We start from the raw sequence: 13,354 nt of genomic DNA on the forward strand, positions 1-13,354 counted from the left end.
CTCAGTGTGCATATCCAAGTGTGGAGAGAGAAACTCCCCCCTGCATGCACAGGGCACTTCAGCCCAAGGTGCAGCAGTGAGAAGAGCATCGGGCCCTGGCATGCCTATCATGCTGCTGCAACCCACTTGTTCTTGGATCTGGCTTTGACTCTGTTCAGTCTGGCCAGCTACCTTCTCACTAAGCCAAAGCAAAGCAAAAGATGACAAGATCACTGTCATCAAGAAATGCTGTGGTGCAAAGTCTCCTGCCACAGCTTCCACCCCAACCCCTGGCATGAAGGAAGGGCAGCTCAGACACAGCGAAGGAGCAGGGTCACGGAGCTCAGCCTGCTCAACAGAACAACCTGACTTACTGTGTTGGCTTCTCATCAAAGGCCTGGAAGCCAGACGGCCACAGAAGGAGAGGGGTCCAGGTGGAGTACTATAGTGCTCCACTCCTTATAAATCCAGCCAGTGCCAACCAAGTAATCACAGAGCTCACATGTGGAAGGGCCACATTAGCTGGGTGACTCAGACGGCTGCCACCCCATAGTTTCTGCAGATCTCCCTGGTTTGCTGGCATTAATGTTAGGCTAGTGAAGAGTTTGGGAACCTCACAAGCCAACTGCAAAGCCGAAGCTTCCATCTCCCTTGCCCCACTGCAGGGTGCCAGCAAGCTTTGGGTTCCTCACTCTGGTGCAGACAATGTGGCAGGACACGCACTGGAGCCACAGGCCAGGAAACAGCCCACAAGGGGAATTGGCAGGAAAAGACACAGGCCCAGCCTGTGTTTTACTGGAAGTTGGGCAAAAGCAAGAGTAGAGAAACATTTTGGATTAAAAAAACCCAGCATTTGCTCAAAAAACTAAAGAGAAAAGCCAGGAGATTCCCATATAACCACCTGCTTCCTCTCTCACCATGCCCCTGCAAAATTAGGAAAATGTGGATGTTGAACTCTTAAAAACAAAGCTGTTTGGCTCCGGAGTTTGGCTTCAAGTCACTGAAGTATGAATCCAAAACCACAATTCACATCGAGCTGCTAAACAGGCACCGTCTTTTCTGCAACCTATGAACAGATTCCATTTAGCTAAAATGACTTCTCTCAATATGCATCAACATGAAATTTTAGGCTGAAGACAGTACAGAGCAGAGAACAACTTCCAGGTGCTCTACCTCCATCAAAGAGGGTCCTAACCAGTAGGCTACACAGTCACACTCCCTTTCTCTCTGTGGCCCAAAGAATTTTGAATTACTGCAATCTACGTGGAAGAGATCCATGAGGAAGAGCTAAGGGCTCTGTCACATGGGACACTTAATACGTGTTAAACCTGTGCAGTATTAGTTAGAATGTGCTCTGAGCAGTGGCGTGGCAATGTTTGCTCCAAATTATAACATGCACAGCTTGCTGACTGTCCATCACAGTGCTGGCACTACGCCAGAGTCTTGAATCAGCCTAGGACCCTGGGGACTGCAGGCACCCAGCTGTCAGGAGGAACCTGACAGGCTAAAGACCCAGGACCGCCCCCTCCTGAGATGTGTGGCTTTCCTCTTCCCATCTGAGGGCTCTGTACAGTAGAGGGGTCCCTAGCTAACACTATAGCTAGATGAAGACTACAAATTGCTTGTATTATCTCCATGGAACCGCCCAACAATAGCTGAAAATGTGTTACCTAATGCAATCTGGAAATACTTGTCCTGAAAAAGCCATAACTTTGCTATGATTCAAGTACACTTGGTGCGTGTTTTACTACTTGAATGTTCAGTTGCTTGCATTTTAAGTGTATTTAACACCTGCTAAATGTAACCTGCAACCTAGCCATAATAGAGTGCTACCTTAGAGTACCCTGTCCCAGCATTTACAGCATTCGCAAAGAAGTTGGTAGTTTGGGTTCATGGCCTCTCTGGCAGAGAAGGGATTTCAATCAAATTCTCCTACATCCCTGTGAGCTCCCTAACCACATTTATTAGTTAGAAGTGTGACAACACCCCTCCCTCCCATAACAGACATAATTCCTCCTCCGGTTTTGTGCAAGGAAGGACCTGGCTAGGCCTCCACCTCAAGTAGAGAGGTCAAGGCTGTAACTCCAAAGAGAAAGGAGAAGCCTTGGAGTGTGTCTACACCTCAACAGTAATTAGGGGTCTGCTTATATCACAGTTCTGCAGATTTCACGGAAAATACAAAATACAGGATTGTCTGCAAAATCAATTTTAAAAATATAGAATGCATATGGTCCGTATAATATGCTGTTTTAGAATGCCCAAATGCTTACCACAATACAAGGACAAAGTGACAATATCACTACAGTCATAGATCACGTGATTGAGAGTTAATATCTCCTTGTCCTGACTTAGACTAGTCACTAAATGAAAGCACAAGTCAGTAAGGTAGAGTGAAATGTTTCAGCGACATCTTAAATGCAGTAGTTTGAAGTCTGAAGATGACTGAAAAGAAATCAAAAAAAGCTAAATCCATTTCAGCTCAGGATTGTGTAACAGTTCCCTGTAGGAACTTTACATTCAGATGGTGATAAATTGTCTTGTTCATCTTGCAACGCGACTCTGGATGTACTGAGAAAAAACAGCCCTGATCGAGTCTAAAGTGCATATAAAGCGAAAGGCTTCTGCAGAGGCTGAAGGTCAGAAAAAAACACAGACGACAATGTTCTTGATTGTTTAAAAGAACCACTGAAAGCAGAGAAGCTACTGTAGGCATTCATTGCTGCCAACATACCTTTGGAAAAAATTGATAACCTGAAACTAAGGGACTGCTTCAACAAGCACATACCAAATGCTGGCAGTTTCCCATGTGCAAACAAACTTTGCCAGGATTATCTACCATAAGTAATTGCTTTGCATGTTCAGTCTACAAAATCTGCATTGGCACAATATGAATCAATTTCAGTTGTAGGAGATGAAGCAACAGATGCACAACATAACTATGCACTTCACATTGGATTTGTACCTGGGAGCGTTGATGATGCATGGGGGGTGCATGCAGCTCCCCTGAGAAAAGCGTCACCGACAATGCCGGCGGCATCTGCAGCTGGTCGCCAACCGCCGGTTGGCACTCACTACGCGCCCCCACTCCCCTCCTGACGCTTCTGAGGCTGCCTGCAGGAGCTCCCCATTCACCGCTGCCACCACCTGCAGGCAGTCACCTCCAGGGCCATGTGTCATTTATGCCTGGGAGCTGAAAAAACCACGACCTGCCTGTTTTTCAAACACAGCCAGTTCAACTCACATCTGTAAATTTTTCAACTGCAACACAAGCTGTAGTGAGGGCTGTTGTAAACTACAGCTTAGACTTTAACAAGATCTCAGCATTTCTCTCTGATAATGCAATGTATATATCCAAAGCTTTCTCTGATGTGCTCCATGGAACGATGCCTAGTGCAATTCATGTCAGCTGCAACACACACATTCTTTCTTTAGTAAGTGATATCTAGTGTATCCTTTTTCCTGATGAGGATACCCGGGTTTCCTCTTCAAAAAAACATTCAAACATTGTCCGGGCTGTAAGCTTTGATACAGGGAATCTACTGCCAATCAAAATGAGGATCTAAATGCAACCGTGTAACTTCCATCAGAACCAGTGCTTCCAAAATGGTATTTATGGTTCAACACAGTTTGTTACTATGAAAGGAATATTAAGTCCTACCAGCAATTTGTTTGTGAGGAGCTTGAAATCACACCCTGCACACAGTGGGTGTATCTACACATGCTGGGCTGTGCAGGTTTTACTGTGCAGTCATTTAGTACTTGTTTAACCAAGTACTAAACAACTGTGAAGTAACTGGCATTACTGCACAGTCCCATTGCCGCACGGTTATTTTTAGACACTACTGTGCAGCAGCAATGAGTTACTGCACATAAGCACATTAGTACTGTACAGTAGCATCACTGTCATGATTTGTGCCCAGCAACGCTATGGCGCAAGGGGTTAAGTGAAGATCAAGTTAATTTTGTGGCTGAAAAAGCAATCCGGCTGATGGAGCTTCTAACATGGTTTGAAGCAGATTTTGATTCACAAGCCACATAACAAACTGATGAATTTGATAAACTGGGTTGAAGATACGGCATCACAATAGCTTTCAGAGGGTCAAACTGAAAACCAGCACAGACAAGAACTGGTCTAGGAAACAGCTACAAAGTTAAATCAGTACTACAAGTAGGATCAGTCACTACCACCTTGATTTAAACTGGCTGCCTCCTTTTTTAGTGCTGTTTGCATTTTTGACCCAAATCAGGTATCTTTTCTGTATTCTGACCCTTAGCTAATTAAATCAATCCCTGGATAGTAGAAAAGCATGCTAATGAATGTGCTACTTGCATGAGCTTTGTTAGAGTGCCAGATGCCTTTAAATATAACTGAATTTTGGGATTCAGTCTGATCAGTTTCCATATCTCTACAACTTGGCAAAAAGCTGGCTTAGAATTACAACCAATTCAGCAGACACAGAACGTGAAATCTCAATGTATGGACAAGTCTTCACACCGCAGAGACAGAGGCTGTCAGCTGCAACTGCCGGTGGATGCTGCATGCTAGCATTTAACAACTAACATAATTTATGTTACCCTTAATAAAAACAATTTAACATATTGGTAGTAATATCTAGATTTATAATAATATGATAAATTATATGAAGTAATTTACTTTCCACGGAATTTGCTATTAAATTATACATTATATGCTTCTGCCAATCACTGCTGAGGGGTGGGCCACCAAAGCACATCTGGAAACTATCCAAGGAATTTGCTCTTTATGCCACGAACAACCATGCCATTTTTTCGCTTTCATCAAAGGCACTGGGTATTGGCTACTGCCAAGGCTGGGGATTTTGACTAGGCTGTGCCAGTGCTCCTGCTGAGACCAAAAGCTGGAGGTTCTTGGCTAGAGGGTCTTGCCCCTCTGCTCAGACTCTGACCAACGCCGTATTTGGGGTCAAGAAGGAATTTTACCCCATGGTCAGATTGGTACAGACTGGGGGAGAGGGTGTGTGTGTGGGGAGGGGGTTGCTGTCTTCTGTAGTAACAGACATAGCCCTCTACCTGGGATCTCTTGACCATATATTAATAACCTTTAGAGAAGCAAGATGGTGGCTTCCATGGTTCCCCTGCTTTACCTGTGGCAGGTTCAGGTGTTATGGCTTCTGTTATATCAGGGTTGACTCTTCAGTTTTGCTAAAAGGTTAGACAATGCATTTTTATGGGATGGTTTGAATAGGGCTGATCCTGCCTCAAGCAGGGGGTGGACTCCATGTAGCCTCTGGAGTTCCCTTCCAGCCCCACTTCTCTATGACTTTTTGCCACACAGACCTCAATGCTTTGAGGGGCATGGTTTACACCATACCCCTCTCTCTGCCATCTCCTATTGGCTAGCTTAGGTAGCTGCCCTGCTTTAGATGCTGGCTTTTTCAGTCCTATTCTGAGGTGCCTAATCCTCTCCACTTACAGTCCAGGGAGCCAGGGGCTGTGAATTCTATTACTGACTATTTGCCTAAAAGTGCACTGCTGCAACCATGCATTGTAGCACCTAGGTCTTCTTGTGGATGTAGCCCCGATGTCCAGCCCATGGCCCCAGAGCACTAGGGGGTCACAAAAATGTGATTAAAAACTGATCCCATAGAAGTCAATGGTTTTGGACTTGATTTTGGTGGGGTGGAATTTGGTTCTGAGTGAGGGTTTTATGCACCAGTGCCCAAACATGCACTATCATTGGCACACAGACCAGGCCAGAAATAACTCAGCAGGACACAAACAATTACAAAGCTGAGCTCAAGTTTGCAGCTTGTGATTTTAGCAAAGGGAGATTTGCCTTGAAGGACATGTTCTCTCTAATTATTATTCATCTACCTTTTGCTGGCAGGGATGGGAAGGGGGAAATTAAAGTGGACATCAGTGTAACATCTCCACTGAGTTTCTCTGCTTTTCTGGGCATGCTTTCAGTCTCTCACTTGTGCTTTGATGAGCTGTCCTAAGATGAGTGAGTTTTGTGTCTTGGAGCAAAGCTGAGCTGGAGGCTCTTTGCTTTGTGTGAAGGTTTTCTAATAGGCATTTCTGAAAGTAGGGATCCAGCTCACAAGCAGCATGCTCCTCCTGTCACCGTGCCACCCTGATCAACACCAAGTAAGACCCAAGCTAGTTGGAACCTGCAGCTCTGCCTTTGCTGGAGAGCCTGTACTTGCCAGTCCTGACACTGGTAGGTAAATATTAAATGTGAACAAATGTAATTACACCTATAGCTGAATTCCAGCAGGTTTCTCATGAAAAGCTTACCTCTCCAGGCCCACAGAATGGAGTAACGTAAAGACCCAATACAAATATTGCTCATGGCTGTTTCCTTCCCCACAGAGAGTCATCAACCAAGACCCACCTCCAGTTGAGTTATTTCACTGCTTTATAGACAGGTGACATCATCAACCTAGATCTTAATCTTCTGGGTGCATCATGGAACCAATCTTTGTTTTCCTCTATCTTCCACCATGCTTATGAAGAAGGCAGGGGCTGATATGCCTATACATAGAACTAGATCCTATTCCAGCTGTTAGGTGTCAATGCGTGAACATATTAAACCTTGCTAAGTCCCTGACAAATTGTCTACAGGCCTACTTTTGAAACACACCATAAGACCAATTCCACGAAAAGCAGGAAAAAGACCCACCCACCTTCTGTTTTATCAGTTTCTCAGAGACTTGCCTTGTGCAGAAGACAGTCGGTTGTTAAATACCATTTAGACTCCTGAAGGATGGAGTCTGGTCTGGCCCTAAAGACAGGCTTGTACATGACTTGCCAAATACAGCATTTCCTCCCCTTCTAGGTGTTGCTGCTCAAATTAAGCTGTTTTTACTTTTCTCACTGGTGTAGCCAGTGGGAAAAGAAACGGCCCAGGAAAGGAAACAAAGGTGGAGGTGGAGAAGTGGGGCGAGCATATAAAAAGCAGTGGTGGCCAACATGAGGTGCACATGCCACAAGTGGCATGGACAGGCTCTGTGTTGCATGCAAGATCACCGAGGGGGGCACAGCAGAAGACAGAGCAGGAAGTGGAAAGCAGAGCATTAGATAAGATAGAGGAAGGGGATCAGAGTAGCACTCAGGAAGGACTCAGAGCTTAATTTATGGCAATACACATGCCAAATGATTGGCCTCCGCTGGTCTAGGTATGAGACTGTCACACTGGTGAGAGCTCCAAAGGAAAGGAAAGCAAGGGGAATAAAATGTGGAGAGCAAGGGGTGTCAGACAGTTCTTGGGAAAGTCTCAGGCAGTGCCCAGGTTTACATGATTGTAATTAGACCTAATAGGAATTTTGCATCAGGTGGACAGTTCTTCTATGGAAAACACGGTTTTGGCCAAACTGAATTTTTCCATGGGAAAACTTTTGATTGTGCACAAAATTTTCTACTGGGAATCATCTTTTGACCATGACAGGTCAATGAATGCTTTGCCCTTGCACCCCTCTGTCCTCTAGACTATCAACGTTTCTTCCAGGAAGCAGGTCAGGTAAGGAAGCAAGCTTGTTCTAAGCCCCAGCTTTCCTGGCAGGGCCCAAAAAACACTCCTCACCAGCATCAAGACAGAATGGGGAGAGGGTTTACCTGCTGTTGAATTTCTCAGGATGCTTTTCTCTCATCATGTGGAATCTATGTGCGATGGATGCGTCCTGCAAGGAGAGGGAATGAAGAGAAACTTGAATTTGGATCTGCGAAGTGACAGATAACAGCAAAAGAGATATTGCAGCAAATAAACAGGAACATGACACTGAAGCACCACAGGCTGAGACTGAGAGAATGATGGTTCACCTCCACAGAAAAGAAATCAGCTCCATGGGGCAAAGGCCTGGAGCACAGATTTGGGACTTCTGGGATAAAGCCTACTTAGGGTTTCTTATTTGAATAACCAAAGCTCATCCCTATGCAGAGCAGCTGGCTCTCAGCAGAAGCTGCATACTGGGCTTTCTTACTCTGAACAGGGTAAATAGATGGAGGCAGCATAAAGTACAGGCCCTTGTGCCTTTGCATAGAGCTGTACTAGGGTAATGATGGGCCCTGGCCCATCTGTAGATGACTTAGAGCTGTTCTACCAGGTCTTCTTAGACCAGGCTGCTTGGATCCTGTGTTATGATGACTGTGACTAATTACACCTCCAGTCCCAATCAGCACTACCAGGCCATAGGGGGAAAGGTGGGTCAGAGTAGGAGGGGTAGGGGCCAGGAGAGGCGATTTCCTGCAGTGAGCCCTTGACACTGCCAACTGCAGAAGAACAGCTAAGGCTGAGGTCTGTGCTATACCACTGTTCTGTTACCAGTAAGTCCAAATCCCCAGAAGTAGATGACTATGGCTCTATCTTGGGATCTTTGGGATGGCAGGGCAGTACCCTGTTGGGCAAATATGCTAACACATGTATTGAGGGCAAAGCAGGGGGTGGAATGAGGGAATAGCATGGGACACCTGGAATCCTGACTAGACCGGAATGGATCAAAGTTAGCCCAGATCCATCTATGATTTCCCCCAAAACAGGATGAGACAAAGCCCAGTCCCTGATGATGCCAGGCAACCAGGAAAAGAGCTGGGAATTGCTCACCGAGGAACAAAGCTGGGAATCATTCACCAAGGAACAAAGCAAACACACATACTGTAAGGAACAACCTCACTCTAACAGGAGGCAGAGGGCCTGAATGACCTCATGGGTCTTTCCTGTCCCTGGCTCTTTCCCTGTAGCTCAAGGGAAAAATTTACATTAAATCTAGTTTTGCAGAGAGTCTTGCACTTCCCTGCATTATTGTACACCTGTTCTTGTACAATTATCTAGCATATAAAGAGCAGTTCTTATTGCGCCACTCATCTCCCTGGCATTGATTAGGGGATGGCTCCATTAAGACAATGCATTATATATGACCCACTAAGCCAACTTACAAAAGGAACCTTTCAGTCATATATAATGACATGGGGCTAAATTCCCCTATACTGAATTCTGCAGTGCTACAACAGGATGGGTAGGTCTATGCCTCCACCTCAGGGCAAGTTGAGGGTTCACTGTCATGCGAATACCCCCTGCAGCTTGACACTACCTTGCTGCAGTGACATGTGGGGTGGACAGGCAGGTAGAGGGCTGATAGAGCCCTAGAAGAACAGGAACAGGAAACTTGAGTAGAGCTCTTCTAGGAATCACACCTACCCTTCTTCTTTTCTTTATTCTGATTATAGGTGTTAAAGTGGTGTGCAGAAAATCCCAGTTGCGGAGGAGCTGGGGAAACACTGCAGGGAGCGGGGCTTAGGGAGACACTTGACCTTCAGGCCCTGCTACCCAGGAGAGCTTCCAGGAGTGGACTGAACTATTGCCAGAGGACACACAAATCCAATCCTGTTTAGAAGAGCTTTGAATGGCCTTCTTGAACATGGCACAATTAGCTAATAGCCTCCCACCTAGGGAACCTACACACATGGAAGACAGGATCTGGAGAAGGAGGCCAAATCTGAGAATGGCCAGCTACTGTAAGGGAAAGCGTAGTGGAGCAAACTTATTGTGCTCCCTCCCTCAGAGCTCAAAGAACAACAAGTCTCAAGAGCAGAAGGAATATACAACAAATCTTGTTTTATATCTTTGGCTTGCTTTCCTACAATTTCAAAGCTATTTGAAAACTAAAAATAAACCTTATTATCTACTGAGCTTGATTTAAACATATATTAACAACTGTCACCAAATTTTCAGCACAATCACACTCCTGGGTCCGTGGAGATGGCAACCTGTTTGATTAAGGGTGCAGAATGCTATTCTTCCTATGGACTATTTGAATCGTCCCATGCTATGGCACAGCAGGATTACAATTATCCACTAGGTTCTCTGGTGTGGTTCAGAAATTCTAGGTTATTTTAGGATTTTGGGGACTGGGAGAAAGCATTCCTGCTTTGGAATTACTGAGTCAAGATTTAACACAAAGAAAGCTAGTGCTAATTCATCAGAGGCCAAAGTAAAAATGGGGCAAATGCCTTTGGAGTTAAAAAGCCAGTGAGATAATAAAGATTAACTCCCGCCTCAGCAGCAAATAGAAAAGGGTGATTACGCCATGCTCCAATAAGCACAATTTCCCTCTCAGTTTCCATGTGTGCCATGCTAATGATCCCACACGGGAGATTAACTGCAATAACAAGCAGTGGAGAATGTGTCAGTGTTGGCCCACGTGTGACATTTTTAACAACAGCGCCTGTTTAGAAATGTGTTAATGTCCATGCTTGTCACGTGACCGGATGCAGTGTCCATGTGAGCATGCAGGTACCAAGTCAGCCACTTAAGTAGGTTTTCAAATGCCCCAGTAATAGTGCCAATGGATTTCTTTCACGTCTCAGAGTTCAGGTAACCCTGGAAATACACTTCACTCCATCAAGGGATTAGCAGCCTATTCATCACCTAAGACCCAGTGACAGAACCTTTGGGGAGCCCTGAGTTAAACATAGCACAAAAACTATTTGCAATCCAAAACTTCCTGTCAACGATATCACTGCTGCCTGCCATGGATCAACACTCAAAATAAAGGAGGAGGAGATAGGAAGTGGCAGCCTAGCTCCCCAAGACTGAAACATCCCATCATCAATGGCATTATTTAAAGGCATTCTGTCAGCGCTGAGATTCCCAAGTATGACCTATGCATTCATTTCTGTCCCTTTTATCTGCTTGCCAGTACCCTGCAGTCTTCCAAAATGGACAGCGAGGATGGATTGGATGTAGCAAATACTTCCAGGTCTTATTTTTGTGAATGGGGCCCTTTCAGGGCCCACCGTGATACAGAAAAGTGGCTGATGTACATAAGTACATTGTGACTCTGAGCTGAGCCTCAGGGGTTACCAGTAACAAAGATTTAAACAGAAAACACGTGAAAAATACACATGACCGCATGTGAAACTTTCTCTATCTGCTTTGAAACTAACATCTTCTGGTGACAGGGCTGGAATGGGCCCTGTGCCATTTGTGCCCACGATCCAACCCAGGTCCGCGTGTGGGACCAGCAAGGTGTTGGCGACAGGGTGCTGATATGAATGGCTGATATTAACTCCTTCCCTCCGAGGGTGGCTGGGAAACTCCTGGTCTACTTGGGGGGAAATGATCCCACAGCATACTCATGCTATAAGAAACAGAGATTTGTTTTAGCACGTTCTCTGGTTTTGTTACCAACAGTGGTGCCTCTGCAGCAAAAGCACCTAGAGCCACTGCTTCCCAAGCAGAAAGTCACTCCCTTTTCATGTCCTGCATTGATTTCACAAGGTAGGAAATGGCCACATGATGAAGACTGCAGCAGGCAAAGTACCTGTCAATAGCTTGAGAATGGTTTTCCTGCTGGTTCTTTAGGAACACAGCTAATGTGCGAGATTCCCGAGACTATTTTTAGATGGCAATCTCACACTGCAGCTCTGTCACTAACTAAGGTCATACTGAGTGCCACAACAGCTTGGGAGACCACTTTATAACATTAGTTAAAGTCCTGGGTTTAATTTAATTAGAGATGCATCAAGGCTGAAGCCCCTGATTAAACAAAGCACTGAACAAAGCCTGGGCTTAACTTGGAGTATGAGTTGAAGCATTTAAGTACTTTGTGCATTGTGACTTAACTGCCTCCAGTCACTTTGTGGGAAGGAAAAATAGCTTGCAAATGTCTGATGATGTTTTCACGCCCACACACAAAGCCAGTAGAAATTTCCAAACTCTTCCAAGTGTGGACTGAGCCTTATGGCCCAGATAGCCCAGGGCACACCTCCCCTCCCATTCGCCTGCAGGATGGGCCACCTCCCTTCCCATCTGGTGTCTGATAACATTGCCATGGCAACCATAGCAACTGTTTACATAGTAAAGCATCTCCTGTATTTTTAGCCATCTTCATGTACTTTAGCAACTGGAAATAAACAGGAGAATGGGCATCAAGTGACCAGCAACTGCTCCACAGGTCACCAGTGGCCCATGAAGAGTCACTGGAGAATCCCGGCTCCGGTGCCTGTCTCCGAAGACCAGGCAGGGTATTCCCGTGGAAGGGAAAGGGAATTGCATGCTCAGGCCAAGGGCATCCCTGGTGCTCTCAAAGATGTAGCCTGGGGCATGAGCAGAAGTGCCACTGCCAATCGCTTTACCAGGAACCTGCCCATGTCAAGCCAGACACGTGTGTAAATCTGTAGGAGTCAGGTCAAATGAGGGGCAGAGTAGGAGGAAACAGCTGAAGTTCACAGGGCAGCTCTCAGGTTGGGGACAAGCATGTGTCAGGTCATCCTTCCCCCCCCCAAAATAACAGCCAGCTGTTTCTTTTTTTTAGGTAAATACCCGGCCCCTTTGCCAGCCCCACTGGCTCTAGGCCTTTCCCTATTTCCACATGACAACGTTTCGGCTCAAGCCTTCCTGAGCTTCCTTCTGGAGGTCACCCCAGCACCTGGGCCCCTAAACCTTCCCAAAACAATGCCATTCAATGGAAAACAGAAGCAGGACATTGGCTGCTTTACCTGTGGCAGGTTAGCAAGTTATGTCTTGTGTTATGTCAAAGCCAAGGGTCATTTTACTGAAAGGTTAGGTGATGGATTTGCCTGGGACGGTTTGGACAGGGCTGATCCTGCCTCATGCAGCGGGCTGGACTAGATATGACCTCTGGAGCTCCCTTCCAGCCTCGCTGCTCTATGATGATTCTATTTTTCTAGGAAAATAAGCTGAGAGTAATCTCTGGGAAGAAACAGAAGTGCATGCTATTGGGGGAAGGGGTCTGGCAAGTGCTGGAGGTCTGGCTTAATACTTTCAGAAGCATGTGATTGCCTGAATAGCCAAAGTCTCATTGTCAAAGGTGAGCAAGGCATTTGGAAGCCCAAATCTCACTGAAGGTCAACAGGATTTAAGCTCTGAGGTCACCTAGGAGTGGTCTCTGGCAGGTCTGAGAGTGGCACTAAGGACAACCTTGGAGCAGCCTTGCTGGGTATGCTCATACCCTATTCCAGCATGGGGATGCACTGTCACTGCAGTGTAGACAAGCCCCAACGTGCCTAGAAAACATTAGTCCTGACCTTATTCCCCATGTTTAAGAATGATTGTCAAACTGTAAGGGGTCCATCTGATGAGGAGCCTGAATTAAGAAGTGCTGCAAACAGCCATAAAGACAGGGAAAAAATAAATCATGAGCATAAAAGTACCAGGAGGCAGTATAACAATGTGAGTCTCCCTGGGAAAATGCCAGTGAATGTGACTGGGGAATAATAATACCCAAGCAGAGCATTTTATTGCAGACTGCAGCTTTTCTGGGAGTTCACACAACTCCACAAGTACAACAGCTCTGTGCCCATGGGCAGCAGTGTTGAAATCACTTGGCAGGAGCACAGTGAGGGACAGTATGGGCAGATCTGAGAGCAGAGATCTGCC

The 13,354-nt window shown here is 45.9% G+C and overlaps 1 protein-coding gene across 1 annotated transcript in view; it reads right to left on the reverse strand.

Moving 5' to 3' along the window:
* Positions 1 to 13,354, reverse strand: part of DGKG (diacylglycerol kinase gamma) — a 165,511-nt gene that overhangs the window by 57,400 nt on the left and 94,757 nt on the right. Inside the window, 1 exon segment of the mRNA XM_090052006.1 lies at positions 7,573 to 7,637. Coding sequence (XP_089908132.1) covers positions 7,573 to 7,637 — 65 coding nt within the window.

Source organism: Crocodylus siamensis, chromosome 6, assembly GCF_052110815.1.
Source record: "Crocodylus siamensis isolate JL-2025a chromosome 6, ASM5211081v1, whole genome shotgun sequence".
In the NCBI taxonomy this organism is placed as follows: domain Eukaryota; kingdom Metazoa; phylum Chordata; order Crocodylia; family Crocodylidae; genus Crocodylus; species Crocodylus siamensis.